General features: G+C 45.6%; 1 protein-coding gene across 1 annotated transcript in view; it reads right to left on the reverse strand.

The window, feature by feature from the left end:
• The window catches only part of ATP8B1 (ATPase phospholipid transporting 8B1), a gene marked incomplete at its 3' end in the record, with an annotated part of 32,334 nt that overhangs the window by 10,818 nt on the left and 1,688 nt on the right, over window positions 1-19,828 (reverse strand). Inside the window, exons 2-13 of the mRNA XM_080572537.1 lie at window positions 10,645-10,837; window positions 9,370-9,467; window positions 7,917-8,030; window positions 7,272-7,370; window positions 7,112-7,173; window positions 6,583-6,655; window positions 6,417-6,487; window positions 4,289-4,371; window positions 2,974-3,132; window positions 2,710-2,798; window positions 1,840-2,030; window positions 817-1,025 (exon numbers count right to left, since the gene is read on the reverse strand). Coding sequence (XP_080428663.1) covers window positions 817-1,025; window positions 1,840-2,030; window positions 2,710-2,798; window positions 2,974-3,132; window positions 4,289-4,371; window positions 6,417-6,487; window positions 6,583-6,655; window positions 7,112-7,173; window positions 7,272-7,370; window positions 7,917-8,030; window positions 9,370-9,467; window positions 10,645-10,825 — 1,429 coding nt within the window. The 5' untranslated portion in view covers window positions 10,826-10,837. The remainder of the gene's footprint in view (window positions 1-816; window positions 1,026-1,839; window positions 2,031-2,709; window positions 2,799-2,973; window positions 3,133-4,288; window positions 4,372-6,416; window positions 6,488-6,582; window positions 6,656-7,111; window positions 7,174-7,271; window positions 7,371-7,916; window positions 8,031-9,369; window positions 9,468-10,644; window positions 10,838-19,828) is intronic.

Consider the following 19,828-nt stretch of genomic DNA (forward strand, 5'->3'; position numbering starts at 1 on the left):
TACTGTCAGAAGTTCCTCTTCTCTCTTCAGAGGCACGATGTTTAAAAAGCACATGATATTAGCAAACTGCTCTTTGTTGTTTGAACTGACCGAACAATAGCTCAGTTTGGAGCACATCACTGTGTATTCCAAACACTGAAGTCCAGACAAGTTTGGAAATGGAAGAAACTAACATTAAACTGAAAAGCTGCTGTTCTTATTATACTTTCTTATTACGTTTCTAGGTTCATTTCCAGAAATGTTCCCAGAGCATTTCTATGAAAAGTGAAGCATTCTGTAAATTACTCATTTCTGACTTTTCCACTGTGAAGTTTTCACTCAACTCCATCCATTTCCCCATTTCCCAGAGGAAAATAATGGGAAAACTCCAACAATTCAGTTTTTCTGGAGCTTTGCTCAATGCCAGGGCTATATTGTGGAAGCTCAGTTGAAAGTAAGAAGACTCACGCACCTGATTTCAAACCAGCATTAAAGTTCCTCCCCTTCAGCGGGAGGGTGCAACCTGGAAGCACTTCTGTTTCCCTGCAGATCTCTGCAAATGCTCCTGCAAATTTCTCCTGCCGGACAGAGATCACGGGGCACAAGCATGCTGCAGGGCAGGGCAGGCTGGATCAGGGCTGCGCCATGCCCCCGGGGACCAGCATTGCACCTGGGACCAGCTGGGCAGAGGCCCCCCTGGCTCTGCATCCACGCGTGGAGTGCTCAGCGTCACTGCCATCAGCAAAAAGGACCCCTGGTACTGGAATGCTTTGGCATTTGCTATGGAAATCAAAGCTGGTTGACGCTGTGGGGTGCAGCAGCATGGCACAGACTTACCATATCGTTGGCCATTTATGCAACATTTTTTAAATGTCATGATGTTCTGTGTGAGTGTTCCTGTCTTATCAGAGAAGATGTAGTGGATCTGCCCCAGCTGCTCGTTCAGTGTGGTGGTTCTGGCCTTCGCGGCCGTGTCCTTCTCAGAGTAATACATTTGCAGGTCCCAGTTTATAAAATAGCTTTGGCCCAAACGAATCACTTCAACACTAAATGAAATAAAACAAAAGTTCTTACTCCCACCTGCAACTTGTATGTCAAAGCAATGACATTTTATCAGCGTATTACAGAGCACCATCACCCCTAGACAGGCCTCTCAAACTCATGTCAGACCACACAGCTCAGCTTCAACAGCTGGGGAAGAGTCTCTATGGCCTGATCAAGCCAAAAGTATTGATGATGATGCTCCCATAACAAATGGGAATCCCACTTGGGAACAGCATTTTAAGTACAGTTTGGAGAAGAAGATGTAGGAGGCTCCAGGACATTAAATATGTTCCAGACAGGCTTGTCAAAAGTAGTTATCCATACTTCATTGAGTATTAAAGCCTCTGTTTTGAAGAATAAATGTAGAGTATACGTTTTTTTCATTTTATTTTACATGTAGTTTCCTTCATGCACTGTAAGACTGTAGAATTACTTTAAGAAAAATACTAGCAAGATCAAGTCTCCAATATTTTCACAGATCACTGTCTGGGAACTTTTTTTCCTTAGTCAAAGTAAAAAGTATACATGCTTAATACTGTAAGAAAAGCTTGATATCTTTAAATTCTGAGTCAAAAATCTTTGGGTGATGATTTTATATGAAAATGATACATAACAGATCACTTTCTTCTAAAATCCCAGTGAAGAGGGTGAGTACATCCAACATATTCTCAGTAAGACAAATCAGTGTGCTTTCCACAGGGAAGCTGCATCTGTTACCACCAATGGAAAATTAAGTTCGTTCACCATTAATTCCAAAGTTTAGTAATTCAACCCTATCACCAGTTCAGCTGTTGAATGGCCAAGGCATTTACTTACCTCACATAGAGGGAAATGGGAACCATGGTGTTCAGAACAATGATATATCCCCAGAAGTTAAGGAAGCCGCGATACGGAGGACTGTAGTCTTCAGCGTCGTAGAGGTACCAAGAGGAGTTGCCAATCTGCTGCTCCCAGTAAGTGTGCCCGATGGCAAGGCCAGCCGACAGCAGGATGAGGACCAGAAAAATCTGCAGCGTACACAGAGAGGCCTGTCAGACACTTCAGAAATGTTTGCTAGGCATAACTCTGAAATCTCCATGTTCAAACATGTATTCAAATATTACACGTATTTTTAAGTAAAAAGAAGGGGAGCAAATCTTTCCCACAAAATAGTCTCTTCAAATAATCAGGGTTCTAATTTTAGTCTACTTCCCAAGCATAGTTTTTATGTTTATACATGTGCTTAAGCAGGCAGCGAGTAAGGCTCATGAACGTGCCCAGAGCAAGGGCAGGACCACAGTCGTGCCGCGATAGATGCCTCTGCCTGCCTGCAGTCCAGCTCTTTTTTCCTCTTTCAGCACTCCTCCAGGTGCGGAACAGACCTCAGGACCAGGACGCAGGTCCTCAAGGCTCTACCCAGCAGCTCAGTGCAGACCAGAAGCACCTACAACACTGCTTCTGGAGCACACTTCTGCACTGCGTTGACTGCCCAACATCTGCAGTTAAGCATCACAGATTCCACCAACAGCAAGGCACCTTTTTAGATTCCTCCCTCTACTGCATCCCAACCCAAAGCAAAGTAGAAACATACTTCCTATAGCAAAAAAAACAAACAAACAAACAAACAAAAAACTTTTCAAAATTTGCATTCACTCTATTCACTTAAAAGTGAACTCAAATATCTGAATTTTAAAGAAAACGTCTTACAGTATAAACCATGTAATTCATAAGGGAGTCAATTTTTGTCCTTTTAAATTTTGTCTTTCCACTATTTTTCATTATTTTTGTATCAGCACCTAAAAATAAAGAAGAAAATAAAGATGTAATACATTAACAAGTATTAGTATTACTATTTTACAAGCCTGGGACATAAAATATAGTCAAAGTTCATAAGAGAAAGACAATTTCCCTCCTAAAGGCACACTTTTAGTGAGTAAATGTTACACGTTCATTTGTTCATTTCATAAATACCTGCAAATATGACAACTCCATGGCAGAAGTCTGTATTCCTAACTTTACATCCACGTAGTAAGATCTTATCGGCATCTAACGCATAACTCATGTTTCTCCAAAATAACGTTCCTGTGAACTTATCCAGTCTGTTATTAGGTTCTTCACATTCAATCAGACCTAAATTTTCAGGAGAATATGTTTAATATACAATAGTTAAATAAAAATGGATCAGTTTGTATCCACCATACAAGTTATTTTACTTTGTGTATTTGTTGTTGTTGTTTTGTATGATTGTTCTAAACAAACCATGTATGTGAGATTTTGTGTGTACAAATATTCAGTGCTGTGTTGCTGACATTTTAAAAATGGCTTCTTGGGTGGCCTTTCATTTTCCAGACTGAAATAGAAGAAATAATTCATTTCTGCACCAAGATCAGTACACACAGCATTTACTGCCAAATAGGATGCTTTTCTTGTCCAAGCTTCTTTTAATATTTCTCAAGTTTTAACAATGGCCTGCCTACAACAGCGAGTCTCTCTCTGGACCTCTCTAGGATGAACACAGCATTCAGCTCATTTTGACACTGAAGACTTACCAGCAATGATCACACAAGGGAAGACAAATCTCATGAAATAAACTGCTACTTGTTCAGATATAGGTGAATATTTCAGCTAAAAGAGACCTCTTACTTTGACTCTTAGAACTTGCCCTATTCCCACTGTCTACTTTATGGTTGGTCATTTTTGTTTCCAACCCCAAACTGAGCTCATTCTAAAATTTTGGTTCATGCTGCACTTAGAATCATCCAAACTCCGTTTCAGACATAAGTAAATAAATACATAAGTGTAAATGGCAACATAAATGCTGATCGCTACAGAGGAACACAGAACGGCACTCTGAGGCCCAAACAGTGGTGTCCCCGGTCCTGCACCCTGCCTGTAATCAAGACTGGTGGATGTGTAAGAAAGAGAAGAACAGGAGCAGACACCCCAAAAAAACAAAAAACAAAACAAAACAAAAAAAAGCAAACACAGAAACAAGAAAAGAAAACAGGCAGGCAAATGGCAATAAAGGGTCCTGTCCTCCCTACTCAGTGTGTCATATCTCATTCACGGCAAAGGTCTTATCTTCAGATAGACTGTATTTTGCTCAGCAGCAGTTTCCTTGTGCAATTTGCCAATGCTGCCTTGTGACAAAAGCTAGGAAGCCACTAACTCCAGTGTCACAAGAATTATTAGCAATGTTTCAGTCTGCACCTGTGTTTTATTTACTTGTACTGTAAACTGAGCAACATTTGAATATCTGTAACAATAAAAATGCAACTGTACAAACCATTAAAGTCCGCCATTGCACTTTCTTCTTGAAGATACTTGTCTGTTACCTCCAGTGCCATTTTGAATTTTAAGTTAGTCTCACTAAAAAGAAAGGATAAAAAGGTCATCTTATTGAAAACATTGATACAGGAAGAAGTTTGAACAAATTAAACTAAGCAAAACAATACGCCACAGACACCAACCTCCCACTTGGAAGCAACGAGCTGAGCTATGCATTTGCATGGATGAGAAACATTCGTGAACAACAGGACTAGTTCTTACACTGCTTGGTTGCTTCTCCTCACAAATGAAACCTGACACGGTAGCACCCCTGTACTTAGAAAAGTGAGGGTGCTCAGAAACACTGTTTTTCTAAAGCAATATTTAAGTTTGATTAATGGTTATCTGAAAACACGATTTAATAACTGACATTGTTAAAAGTTCCAACTGAGAACAAACATTTGCAATATAAACAGACCCTTCTTCGGCATGATTAATTATTGTTTTTAAGATCACTAAAAGCTGAGTGAGAAAATAATTGTTTATTCAGAAAAACTATCATTTCAGTTAATTTAGGTGCAGTCCATATCACTACAGCCTTTTCTAAAATAAAAATAATCAGCACTACCTTTTCTGACAACATGAACTAAAGCAACACTTACAAAGCAACTGTGACAGAGACACTAAGATTTACCCTTTTTAAGAAGTTTCTATGAAAAACTTCCAAAGAAAACATGGATTTTTTTTTTGCCTTTTTTTTTTTTTTAATTTTCTCACTGTAACTGACAAGGAATAAAAAGAGCTTAGAGTAATAGAAAAGTCCCAGTTGGAAGAGACCTCTGGCAATCAACAGTCCAACCTCCTGTCAGAAGCAGGACCTTAGACGAGGTTATCCAGGGCTCCATCAAGCCAAGCCTTCATTGCTTCCAGCAAGGGAGATGTTCCCACCTCTCTGGGTGACTTATTCCAGTGGTAAAAATTCTTCACCACGAGAACAACCATTCTTAAATCCAAACAGCATTTCCTCTGAGGTAACTTGCATCCATTGCTTTTGTCCTGTTGTCCTGTCAATGTGCATCCTTGTGCACAGAGCATCTTTGCTGTAACCATGAGATATCGCAAGACCGTGATTAAATTACCCTTCACTTCTCCAGGCCAAATAAATCCGGCTCCTGCACCTTTTCTTAGTGTACCAGGTACTCCAATGCTTCAACTATCTTGACGCTCCAATGGACCCTCACCAGATTTTAATGTTCCTTGAACTGTGGGGATCGAAAACTGGACACAGCTTTCCAGGTGTGGCCTAACAAGTGCCAGGTAGCATGGAACAACTCTTGATCTGCTGGCTATAGTGGGCCTGAAGAAGCCCAGGACACAGCTTCCCACTGCTGCAAAGGTGCACCGCTGTCTTCCTTGCTGTCCACAAGAACTCCCAGGGTTTTTTTGTTTGTTTTTTTTTGTTTTGTTTTTGTGGGACATCATATCAAATATTTTCATAAAATCAAGGTAAATGGCATCCTCTGCTATGGAATGGACTCCATATCCAAAGAGCAAGGTATTTCAATACACAAAGCAATAGCCAGTTTGGTCAAGCACAATGTTAATCCTTGTTGGCTTTCCCCAGTCAAATTCTTGTCCTTCGTGTACCTGGACACGGCTTCCATGAGGGCTTGCTCCACAGTTTTTCCAGGGACTGAGGTGAGGCAGACTAGTCTGTAGTTTTCTTGATGTCATTTTGGCTCTTTTTAGTAGAAGGGTGTGATACTTGCTGCGTTCGAAGCCTCTGGACTTCCCTGGATCTCTGTGATCTTTTGAAGATGATTGACAGTGGCTTAGAATGATGTCAGCCAGCTCTTACCACCCTCAGATGTATCTTCTCAAGTCTGTCGGGGTCAATTTGTACAGATGGTCCCCAATTGGACCATCATATACTACCAGTTGCTTGCCATTCATTTCACCATTGCTTCTTGGCATAGGGACTTAGGGGCTGGCCTTATCCATGAAGACTACGACAAAACAATTAATTGCACCCTTACCCTGACAATAACTGTATTAAATTACATTAGCTTACTTCTGAAATAAACACTTATTGCTCTTTTACCAGGAAGCCAAAAATAAATCTAAGAAATCCTTAAGTAGAACCTTACCCATCTAGTTCAGCTGTCTCTACATAGCAGAGACTGTTTGGTTCTGAGCTGGATAGCAGCAAAATATCAGCCTAGTGAAACAAATAAATAAGCAGCAAATAAATCCAAGTCAAGATTTGTACAGAATTCTGTAGAAACATAAAACAAACATATCTAAGGCACTTACAGGAACGAAAGTATTTTTCTTCAGACGAATGATATCACCAACTTTAATATCTTTCCATTTTGTGTTTTTGAACCTAATATCAAGATAGTTTAATGATTATTACTATTTAATTTAGAACAGTATACAATCTATAAATCTTGAAATATTAAACTTTCCTTAGTATGAAAACATTACATCTTGGTAAGATTTTTTTGTTGTTGTTGTTGTTTTGGAAACTGCAGTTTAGCTGGGAATCTAAAACTCAGAAGAGAACCTACCTCTGCTCTTTCCTGTTCACCCATATATGAATTTCTGTCCAACTCTCCAAGTAAGTTGCTCTTAGCACAGATTTACTGCCACAGAACTAAGTTTAAATGACTCCTTCGGGCAATTCTCTTCTGTTTCCAATTAGGTTTTCGCACAGATGTATGGAACGGTAGAGAACAAAAAGCTGAACTTTCCCTGTCATCTGTGGTTTACAATCTGTGATGAAGCTTTGTACCAAAGCAACAAACTTTACTTACTAAGTTAAGAAGTGAACAGCACAAACCTTCCATCCCTGATGACTTCACATGTTCTGTTATTAACCTCGTTGTCCATCCTGTGACGGGCCTGAAAACCAGGAGCAGAGAATGTACTCCCCACTGCATATCACAGCTGAAGAACAACACTGTTTTCTTTTGCTTTTATTAACAAAACATGTTGCTTACTATGTCATCCACTAGGTCTTTGACTGCAGTTATTCCCAGGACCAAGAGTAAGGGCACCAGCGTTGTATACCATGACAGGGTAGATATTTGAGGAATCGCCTGTCAGAGACAAAGAGAATCAGCTCATTACAGGATTGCTATCAAACTCAATTCAGAGACATTAAGGACCGGGACAGTTAAAACACAAAAAGGAAAACCAACACATCAGAGAGAGAATTTTAAGGCAGGTTGTGAAGATGAAAAAATCTCTGGGGGAGATTTTGACTGTGCTGCTGTACCTCAGTGCTGTTTTGTCTTTAACAACTGTAATTGCTCATATTTTCTGTTGGCGCTTCTGGTTCATGAATGGGACTTGAAGGCCATCATATTTCACAGAATAATAGCCAAAAGAAACACCCTGTCCTCAAAAATTTCATAAACTCTGCAACAAGCTCATCTTAGCTAATACAAAGCTAGGGTAGGCTGATCCAGATTTCTGTTAAGATGTGCTTAGTTTCAATAACAGTTCAGTTACAGTCCCTTACGCAGCAACCTGCAATTTCCTAACAGGATAGCAATGAACGGTTTCATAAGTAGTATTCAGCTCAGTAGATTAGCACCTCAAACTCACTTTACAGTTAGTATTCTCTATAAACTATGCCTTACCTGCAAAATGAGAAGGACCAGGAAATAGAAGTTGGCTGCTCTTTTAAACTGTTCAAACAGATTCAGCGGTAAAAAGGTGATGGGGTTGTACTTGTATGTCTTAATCGCATTTCCCTGTTGAAGAAACCAAATGTCATTCACAACACCAGATTCTTCTTACTTTACAAATGTGCAGTTCATATTTTTAGTAAAGCATTTTACTAGTGAAAACTTTCCTATAAACTTTGTTAGAGCTTTACCTCTCATCAACAGTTTCCCATGGGTCACTGTCTTTATGAAACCAGACAAAAAGGTCTGCTGCACTGACATTAACACACCCCAAAAAGCACCTCACACTTCCACCCTAGCTACAGCAAGGACTACAGAGCATCACAGAGTCACCACGTGGAAAGGAGACAGCCTGGCCCAGGTGAGTGACACAGTGCACATGGCACTGCCAGATGGGCACGGAGAAGGGGGAGGACAGGGGGCACTTCAGTGCTCTCCTTGTCCTATGCAGTCTTCTCTCTGATGCATGTCAATTTTATTTGCTACATACACAGTATCACTATTAGGGATACAATTGGTCTCAGATGTCAAACCACAAACAATGCATCCAGACACAAAAGGCTTTTAATCAGACTTGTTCAGGAGGGACAATGTGAGACCCAGCAGAGGTTAACTTGATAAGTGGCAGTCCCTACCTAGCTGAAGCAGAAAGGACTTCCATTTAATAATGGCTCCAACTGTAGAAGTTTTACTATTAAATGTTCATAACCATGCATGAAATAACCCAAACTGCCTCACATCTACAAGGCAGATACCACAGCAGACACAAGGAAACCACACAGGCCAATGCATCACAGATAAAGCCAGACAGTCCACACACAACCACCAAGTCCAATCCTCTGTCACTCACAACCAGCACCACATACTAGCACAAAAGCTTATGTACTTTGCAAAGTTAAAAAATTAGGATAGAAAAAAAATAGTGAGCCTTTTGTCTTGATAATTGAGATTATTTTTTTAAAAACGTTGCCTTGATCATAATCAGGTGGATTTGGAATGACGCTGTTTAAATGACTGAACATTCCCAAATGTCTACTTTTAAGACTGCCTCAGTCTAGCTTATTGGGATACTGCTTAACGCTACATGAAGACTTCTTGTACGAAAGGTGACATCTTTCTGGATGTTTGCAACAGCCATAGTTGAGCAGATAAAACTCAGAATTTGGACTGAGGACACCTGGCTTCTAATTCTCTATCTCATCTTAAGCAAGTCTCTTGATACTTTGTTTTTCCATTCATAAAGCCAAAGTCAATTATATTTCACTACCTTTGATAGAAATCCTAAGGAAGTGTTAATTGTGGTTTTTAGATGAGTCAAAAATGGTTGGAAAGATCTTATTGACATTAAGAAAGCGTTCACCCTGACAAGTACTGTAATCACATAGTTGAGATAAAGAAAACTTACCGCATATTTGCTTTTTTTGAAGCACAGAAGTATTGTTCTCTTAAACTGGGGCTGCTCATGGAAGTGTTGATCATTTGCTTTAACTTGCCAGCTGCAGTCTGGAAGAGGCAAGGTGAAAATGGGTCAACATCTGATTGCTGTAAACATGAGGAAGCCAATCTGCCTTCCCTTTCTTTCAAATGCCATATTTGTTAGGTACTTTCAATTGAAACAAGACTGGTACCTGCTTTTCTTATTAAAGTGTCTAAGAAAGGGTTTTCAAGAAATGTCCAGCTTATTTGTCTTTACTAACAATTAAAATATAATCTCAGCAAGGAAGAAGTAAAATAACAATTTGGAAGTTCTATGAGAAATTGCAAACTTAGAGGAACATTTAGTCAGGTTAAATTCTCTTCTTTCCCCTCTTCCAGTTTGCTTTTGCTAACACCTGCGAAGCACTCAGCACCCAAAACAGGATTTCTCAGTCTTTTTTAAAATAGAAAGATTCACTCATCCTTTGAAAAAAATGAATTCCTATCACCAAATCGTGCAATGATTTCTTTTGCAATCGTAAGCAAAAACCTGAAGCACTCATTTTATTTCTTCAACCATCAATTTTGCTTGCTTGCTTGAGACCTTAGGAATATAAATTACACTACGCAGCAAATCTAACAAAACTAAACAAGTGATGTCAGCAGCAGCCTTCTGATGTTTTGGACCACAAGCTGACAAAACCACTTACAGAACAACCAACCAACCTTATCTCCTGTCACCTTCAGTTTTTGTCATTTAGAGTTTGACTCGACATACAGTTTTCCTTGGGAAAAAGGTTCTGAAGGATTTCCTAACAAACCATCCATCTCCACAGTAAGGGCCCTTATCATTTAGAAATGTATGGAAACCAACCCACTAAACAGAAAAAAATGGCTTATACTGGTTCAGATTTCCAGGTGATGGGGAAGGCAAGTTAACCGAAGTTCTGTTCAAGCAGTTCTCAGACCACGGGTTACATACATCTAGCACCTGCCATAATTAACACGAGGTCACCGGGCAGATCAGTAGTTGTATGCAACAGGCAGTGGCACAGAACTCTGGCTGTCGACTGGAATTAAGTTGATTTTCATACTGGTATTTGTTAAAATGAACAGCTACCAATCACTCCTTCAGACATTTGGATAAGCCATTCCAAATCCTATCCGACAAATAAGCCACAAAAAGCAAATTGATCCACACACAGCTCAGCATCTGTACTGAGGATCATTTGCCACCCAAAGCAAGTTTCTAACCTAACAGTACCTTTTCTCAGCGTCTCTCGGCTCTCCTCAGTGCCTCTGTTGGTTTGGGTTTGTTCTGATTCGACACCAGGCTGCCGGCTGTCCAGCTCATCCTCCGTGTCGTCGTCGCTGTAGGGCACCACCTCATCGTTAGGCTGGGAATCCTCATCGAAGGTGGTCTCCGAATCCCTTTCCGAGCTCATGCCGCTAGCGCCCTGCAAACATTTTGCAAAGGTTCAGGAGCGGAGCTATCGTAGCAAGTACAGGAAACCATGTCCCCATAATTTCACTCTGTCAATACCGGCCAGCAAAACCCACGTTTGAAACCGGTTTCCCTGGAAGAGCTTAGAGCACAGGCTTGGTTTGCAAGTACGGACCGAAGTCACGCGGCAGTTATGTTCACAGCAAGTCCCTCATTACCGTTGTGCTGTATGTAATTAGACACACTCACACGGCAGACCAAGGAACACCCTACAGTCATGACGCAGGACGTCGTTAATGGGACACGGAGATGAGCAAGCCCTCGAACACCCGACTCCCAGGGGCCACGCCACTGACCTGCATGCAGGGGTGAGGAGGAGCTGCAGGAGCTGCAGCCTCCTTCAGCGTTTTTAGATCACCAAGACAACTCCTGCAGCTTCAGCTGCTTGCTGCAGGGGACAGCATCCAGTTAACTGGCTGTAAGCTAAATCCAGAAACCATCTACTGGTGTGCAACTCCACCCCTCCAGTCCCACACAAACAACCACCCGCACAACTCCTAGGTGGTTTCCATCTCCGCCTGGCCAGCCTATCGCTCTGCTGGCTGTCCTGGCATTTTAATTACCAATCGTTACAACAGTTTAGATTGTTCTGATGAGTGTGCTCTGCTCATTCCCAGCCAGGCAATTCCCAAACTCTTTGTACCGAAGCTCCACTTGCGCTCGTCTCTGAAGACCACCACTTCGGAATAGGTTCTGATCTGCCTGTGCTAGCACAGTGAAAGCTGTAGGAAATTAAAAGCCCCGAGGAGAGGAAGGGGCTCCATCGCCCCGGGGGCTTCTGGCAGGGCCCTGTGTGCACCAGGAAGCCCCTCAGCCCCAGCCAGCCTCACTTAACCACCCGCAGCACTGGCCCCAGCAGCCCCGTTTTGGCTCAGCCCTGATGCTTGGGAGGAGCGCCGGCCTCCAGCTCAGCCGTGCCCGTGCCCTCTCCGGGTGCCCGTGCCCCCTCCAGCTGTGCCTGCACGCTGTGCACCTCTCAGGCCATCACTGGGCCCTCCCCACCACGGGGACATCGCCGTCCTGCGGGCAGCAGCCCCACTCAGCTGCCCCGACAGCCTCCCGCCCCACAGAGGCAAGGGGCAGACCGGGCCGCTAACGCAAGAGCCCGGCCTCAGGAGGCAAGGCCAGCGCCACCCTACCCACGTGCTGTTGTCGACAAAACCAGCGAACAGCAAGCTCCGGGGCTGACACCAAACCCTGCCGGCACCCACGCTACCTTCCATTTTTGCAAAGCTGAACGGCCTCCCTCCTTAATATCTCTTATGAGAGAGATAAATATTAAATGAGCACTTAATATGCTGCTCGGATGACATGAGCGTGGGCTGGAAGCCCAGCACATGCCACGCTCGGTACCATCGTGCTCTCCTGGCACACAAGCTAATGTTTCAGGACTGCCAGCTTACAAATCAAACAAAACTAGCAGGTATCGGATGAACGCACAGTTTGATTTAGTGCGGATTAATACAGCTTCTTCCAAGACCGCTCAAGCTGTTAGAGTCTGCTCACCGATGTAAGTAGCTGGGACTATGACAGCTAGTCACCGATATACAAGGTGTGGAACCTGAAATTTTGGTGGAAGTATTGCTTGTTTTCCTCCATAGCCTTGGAGTTAGGCAACTCATCCGAGATGCAGGGTTTCAAGCTCAAATTCTCTCAGAAAATAGTAAGTTTTCCCTCTGTTGAGAGAGAAATGCACGTGACAACTTCAGGCAAGCATTTCCCTCAACAGCCACAGTTTCCAAAGCCTGGCTCTGAACAATGAGCCAAATATTATTCTCTGGGGCTCACGCGACTTACCTGGGTCTCTTCTCTAGCGTGGTTAACCCACATTTCTCAAACCAGACCTGGTCACGACGCAGTTGAAGACCCATCATAAAAGCCAAACACATCACCAGTCTGAGCGCCTCACTGCGTCCCACGTCTGGTAAGCTTCAAACAGCACTTCGCTACCGGAGCAGGCGTGGTCGGCCCCGAGGTTTGCAGGAGCTTCGCCCCCAGCCCCGCTGCCCTGCCCGCGCCCCGTCCCTCACCGCCCCGCGTGCTGGGCAGGCTCGGAGCAGGCAGGGCAGGGCAGACCCAAGCTCTGCACGGTGCCACGCAGTGTCAGTTGTGAAGGCAAACAACCCACAAACAGGACTCAAGAACACGGAGTGGCCTTTTCAGTAAAGAAAAAAGGAAGCCGACCTAACTAAATATTTCTTGAAACTAAATTTCGGAATTTATCACTGACCTCTACTTGGCTGTGCCTCTAAATGGGTCCAGTAAATCGTTACAGACTCCCGAAAACAGTCCTGGCAGTAGTTACCATGGAAGCACTTGGGGAATATTGAAATACAACATAAAATTGTGTTGGCAAGTAGGTGTGAGGCAGCAGAGTGCCGTGTGCTGTACAGCTAAGCTTTTTTCTTACCCACAGCACTGCATGCAGTACCACGCCGCACAGAGGTACTCCCGGGCACGGCACCCGCTCACTGCCACCAGCCAGCACTACTCGGAGAAGCTGGGTTTGGCCAGAGGGGTGTTAACCACTGGGGAGCTCTGCTAACAATCAGTAGGCCAAGCTTTCGGCAGAGTGGAGAGCACAGTGTGAGCGACACAACTCAGCCACCCTTCCGCTCACTGCACCGACAAAACCGGAGCAGAACAGAGGTGCTCAGGTGTTCCCCGGCAGCGGGCTGCTCTCTGGTCCGGGGGGAGCTGGCACAGCCCGTGACCAGCCGCCAGCTCCATCGCCTCCGCGCTGCTGAGGCCAAGCACCACCACCATCGGCATCGCCGCCCCCGCGGGCCCAGCGGCGAGGAGGAGGAGGAGGACGGGCAGGCACGCGAGCACCCGTGGTGGTGCCACCAACAGGTGAGCGACACACGGGCCTCGGCCGCAGGCAGCGGCTCTGCGCACTCGGAAAAGCAGAGTGTGTGCGCAGAAGCCATTTCTTTCAGAGTCACCACAGCCCATCCTGTCTGCAGTGCACTGGAAAACTGAGCCACAGCATTTCTGCAGGTGTTTTTTACACGAATGCTAGTTCTGTTGCATGCTCAGGTGGCTTTTTTTATTACAGTATTGTTCCCCGCGTTACAGAGTGGAGGCACGTGGACCGGGAAATCCCCCCACGCCGCACCCAGGAGGGAGCAATCCCAGCACTGAGGGGGGCCGTGGACAGAAGCAGCTCAGCAGTTCGTATTTCTGCGAGCTGGGGAACAAAACGCGCCAGCTGGGGAGGAGGGCGTGCCCGCGCGGAGCAAGGCGCTGGTGCAACTGCCTGGACGTAAAAGACATGCCGCCTGCACTACAAAGGTGGTTTCACTGGGCCGTACGCCAGCTCTCCAGTGACAAGCGGCAGCGTTTCTGCCAGTCAGCCAGGCTGCCTCCTCTGCGGCCGGGGAAAACCCTGCCGCCACCAGCACTCCCAGCGAGGCAGGGCTTGTGCCGCCTCCCAGCCTGCCGCACGGGCAGCAGCACTACCTGCCCCAACACCGACCGTGCCCCGGCAGCCGCAGAAACGGCTTGCCCTGCCGTGCCACAACGCGGGGCTCGGCACCACCGCGGGCCACGCTGCGCTGCGGGGCCGTCGCGCCGCCACCTCCGGCCGTGCCTGCTGCAGGCACCCGCCAGCCGCTGCTGGAGACGAGGCTGCAGGCCAGCAACCGGCCTCACCTCCCGCCTGGCAAGGGCTCCAGCTGTTTCTCTCCCAGAAGGGATGCAGACAATCCTGCCCCTGTCCAGCGATGCTGTGGCTCTGCAGGCAGGGCAGGGGCAGGCCTGCTGCCCAGGAGCCTGCTCTGGGTTTTACAGACACTTAGGTTTTCTTCTCACCGAGAGTCTGCCCAGACGGAAGAAATTATGAAGAAATGAGTCAGGGATTATGTTTTCAATCCCAGAAAACCCCAACGTTCAGATCCCTGCCATATAAAGCGATTCAGCCTTTAGTCTATTAACCTTTACTCAACTGATTAATTGACTAATTAATCATGCCAAGGGTTAGATGAGATGTCAAAAAACAACCACAACAGAAAAACCACTGCATCTGTTTTCTATTACAGACGCACAGCTAAATGGAAATACCTAAAATATAAACAGAGGCGGCCCGCGGTGCTAGCTGGGAACGCCAGTGTGGTGGCACGCACCAGCGACTCCAGGCGGGGTCCGCCAGCCCCGATAAGACGAGTTGCACAGGGCCTGTTTCTGCAGCCAGGGCCCACGCCACCAGCAGCCGGGTGCCCGGCGGTGCCCCCGGTGTCCCCCAGCAGCCGCCCCGCAGCCAGGCGGCCCTCGAGCGGGGCCATGGGTGCTGCGCGCTGCGCTCACTGTGACAGCCGGGAAAACAGGGAAGGGCCGAGTTTCTTGACACCTAGTCCGCACAACAGGGGCTAGACGGGACATCTAACATGTTCTCAGAGGGGTTCTTTAAGTACCAGGGAGGAAACAGAACAGTAATTGCTTTTTTTTTAAAGTGAAATTCCTGTGGTTGCCACCTAACCTTCCTCCACCTTGTGCAAACAGAGACATTGCTGCCGGTGAGCGTTACAGGACCTCTGAAAGGACTGTTACACCTCGGGACGCTGCAAGGCCGTCTCCCGGCCTGATAAGCATCGCACTGGTAACACGGGTTTGCCGAATGCTTCGGCTGTTCTTGCCCGCTATTCAATCCTCACGAAGCAGCAGTCAGCACTGAAGTCCCTTAATGGCGGGATATTGCATTTCTCTTCTCACCTCAGTGATCCCGGCCAAATGCTTTAATAGAGTATCGGCCTTCATTAAAAATATATAAATCAACTCATCTACCTGTAAGAAGAGCTTCCGCAAGGTAACGGGCAAATAATAAAACCAGATCTGCTTCCAAAATATGAGATAGGTCACAAGCTGCACGGAACAGATATGAAATGTTAGTGGTAACAAGCGTTTGGACAGGCAGACAAGTATCTTCTGAACAAACCACACCTTCTACCTAATATTTATGAATAAGAATTAAAAAAAAAGTCTTTACGCAAAAGAGCACGGAGCAAAATGGGCCAAGGAATGAACCCTCCCTCTTCACGACTGAAGCCCGCGTAAGCACCAGTGAGATTGCCATGTGACGGGCGTGCTTTAAGCTCCCCAATTTATGTAGCCACCTCACACGTAACAGCTAGGCTTACTTCACTGAGTGACTACTTCAAAATAATTGCACACCTCCCAATTATCTATATAAGAGGAATGATTCCTATTGGTCACTTGTTCTGAAACACACCAACTTTTTTATGCACCCTTACAGTGTACCATGACTGTGGTATAGCCCCAGCTCTGGAAATACCTTGGACAAGGGCAACCTCAGTTGTTTAAATAACTATTTTAATTCAGCTGTGACAGGAGGCATGGTCTTGTTCATCTGAGACAGTCCCCATCAAGTACCATGGCCGAATTTTGTCAGGAACTCCTTGTTCACCTGTGCACATCCCCTGCCACCCCTGCCTGACGTCCTGCTCACCGCGATAGACCACTCCTGCACCTGGAGGACGGGATCCCTGAAAATCAACCAGCTCTCTTCTCTCCAAGGCCGTGCCCCACGGAACTCGTCCAAGCAGATCCCTGCACAGGCAAAGTACGCTCTCCTGAAGTCCAGGACTGTGGACTTGCCTTGCTCCTTCCTATCAGGATCCTGAACTCCACCATCGCGCGGTCACTGCTCGCGGGACTGTGCCGACCTTCACACCCCAACCACTGCTTCCTTGTCTGTAAGCAGGAGGCCCAGCAGACGACTCCCCCTCTAAGGTTTCATATATCTTAACTACCTTTATCTTAACCGCATACATTATGACACACTCAAGATAGAGGTGAAAGAGACGAGCTCACGAAAAGCTGACAGCTCAAACCCCAGAAACGTTACCTAAGACTCAGTTCACTTGGGGTTTCTCAAATGCACCTGGAATGCTGAAGCTGAAGCCTCAACTCCTCAAGGTCAACCAAGTAAACGTTGCATTAGGGAAAAAACCTAGTTTATAATTCCTGTTATACAGAATACATCATATATGGTGGATACCCCTTGATGTCAGCCTGGGTGCTCCCAACAGCTACCAGAAGCAGCCGGGCTCGGTGCTTGGTACATCAAACAGACTGCCCAGGCACCATGGCCAACTAGGTCCTGAGCACCCGGCTAACAGGCACACCCCGCTTCTCAGCGCCGCTCCAGGAAAACAAAGCTGCTGAATGCTCACACTGTGCAAACAGGGCAGCGCGCAGCCACACTCCTCCAACGGGAACGCCTCGGAGTGCAGGACATCAGCAGAGGTTTGCTTGCCCATGAGAGCTGCCACACGCCTTCCTTCATTGCACTGTGACCTTGGGGAAAGTTCCCACCTTGAAACCTGCCGGAGTTGAGCAATGCCAACACATGATTAACGCGAGGTGACTCAGACTTCCCATCTAAAAGGTTAAAATTCAAGTGATTAGACATGGCTAAGGGTGAAACACCTGTGGTGAAGCAGTGCATCTACATCACAAACCCCAGCTCACCAGAACACTTCACGCCCAACAGGCCGAGATGGCCTCCACCATGCAGCAGAACCAAAAAGATTCAGATAGCCCTTTCAGGGACTCAGGCTATCGCTGCAATGCAAGAAAATCTCGGGAAACCTGTCTTGTAAGCAGCAGCTCTCATTTGAGTCAGCTTGGTTCTATCTTCCGTTCTTCATCCAGCCCCAAATCCTGTACACACGTGTGTATAAGTGCCATGTCTGTGCTGAACAAGGATGTTGGGAAATAAAGTTATGAGCAAACTTTTATTGATATTTCCCACTGTGTAAATAAACCGCTTTGGCAAAATGCATGTACTCGACTAAGACCGCCCTGCCACGAGCAGTGCTTCGGCACAGTAGGCGGAGACGGCTGCGGGACCTCTTCCCACTTACCCTGCAACAGGAAAAGTATGCACCAGCCTCCAGAGACGTGCCAAGGGCAGCCACTCATTAAGTAGGTGTTTCCAAAAATGCGTCTTGGTCATGCATTTTCAGCTGCAAGGATCAAGGACTTACTGAACTGGGCCACTTCCAGCTCCTAGAGATTTTTTTATTGGCATTGCAACCGGCCAGCCTTGTAATATCCGCAGATCTTTCTTTTACAAAGAATGAACTCCAGTTCCCCTTGGAGGCCGTGAGGACACAGATAACCTGCCCCAGCAGGAGGCAAACACCAGGGTAACATTCTAACACAGGGGTACCACCAGCATCTGTGAAATCCGTTTTTCTACAAAGTTATTATTTTCAAATTTGGTTGAAGGGAAGTGACCATTTCTACAAGGAACATCCTGAAGTTCTGCACAAACAGCTGAGGCATCAAAGCCCTGAAACCCTTTGGAGAGAGCTGACTGCAAAGAGGAAGTGCAGTTTTGTACTGCTGACAGGTGTCCAAGACCAACCTTGGCAGAAAAAAAGAACAGAAAAGAAAAAAAAAAAAAGAAAAAAAAGCATGCAAGATCAGAAGAAAAGGAAAATATGGGGGCCACCACTCTCCAAATGCCTCCACTCCTAATGTACTAGTGCTTCTCATCTCAGTTCTGCACAACTGCACCAGCTAAAGAAAAGCACCTCATTGCCTCATTTAAGAAAAACAAAAACCAACTACTACAACAAAACAACCAAAGAAACAAAACCCAACCTTCCTCGTCCAGGAAGAACTGGAATTAAACTAGTGGTCATTGTGTACTCACTAACATAGCAATGTTAAAATTTTTGTAGGCAGCTATGTATGAAAACGAACGTAAATTATCACCAGGAGCCAACAGGACTCTGCAGAAGGAAGAAGCTGACTAGGCACTTACCGACAGCGTAACAGAAAACAAGCATAGCAGAGAGATCCCCAGCCTACAGTCTGAGCTGTCGAGGCTAAGCAAGGGTGGTTGAAGGTGGGGCACTTACAGAGACGAAATAATAATTTTACCCATTATCTGCATTGGGATTTTTCATTAACAGATATACAGACTTTCCTTCTCTTAAAGTCCAAGTCAAGACAAGTTATCTTTGCAGATAATAGAAAAGTTCGTAACCTTTGTTCAAGCTGTAGCTTTAAGTGTACTCTGGAGGGGTTTCAACCTGCATTTTCTAGAGAGCGTTAATTTCCTCTCAAGGTTCACGGTATAGAACAACATGGTTTAGATTTAACAAAAGCAGAAATATTTTAGTGCATACATGAGCCGTATTGTTTGGCACAGAAGACTTTTTGGAAGTTTAAATAGAGTTATTTTTCTGGGTGTTACCCTCCCGCATTGAACCCAACAGGCATTTTTAATAGTAAAAAATACGGGTCACTTCCTGCTGCGGGGCTGGAGATTGCAGTGCTTATCCTTCCTCCACTTCTTCCTTACATCTCCCTGCGCATCGCTGCACACCTTTCTATAAACAAAGGCACCTGTGAACTTGCCCAAGCTGTCCAACTCTACTGCCAGATCAAACATATGTTTCTAATTTTTATAAGAACACCTGAGAAAAAACCACAGCACGGAGCGCACCACCGTGAGTCACAGAACAGTTCGGGAAGGCTGCCGAACAGCAAAGGTGCAGCAGCGGGGCTGTCACAGGGCGCAGCATCCTCGAAACGGGCTGGGAGCTCCTGAACCCCCAGTCTCCAAGGGCCTTAACGGGAACCATGTCCTGTACCCCGACAAGCACAGACACACAGAGAGGGTAAGTGATTTGCCCAAGGCCACAGCAGAAATGGTAAGTCACAGACAGAGCCAGGGTTAGGTTTCTGCAGCTCCTGGCTGCTGTCCTGCATTCAATTACGTCTGCACAAAGCACCTCATTTAACAGAGACCAGATCAAGGAAGCAGATGAGGAAGAACATCAAAACCCCTCATAATCAAAAGAAAATCAATCAGCCCCCTCCCCGTATCTACATGCAGGTAGCACATTACCTTCAGGCCCAATATGATTATCAATGGTATCAAAATAAAAGCCACAACAACAAAAGAACA

The sequence above is a fragment of the Anser brachyrhynchus genome (genome assembly GCF_964034855.1).
Source record: "Anser brachyrhynchus genome assembly, chromosome: W".
Taxonomy (NCBI): domain Eukaryota; kingdom Metazoa; phylum Chordata; class Aves; order Anseriformes; family Anatidae; genus Anser; species Anser brachyrhynchus.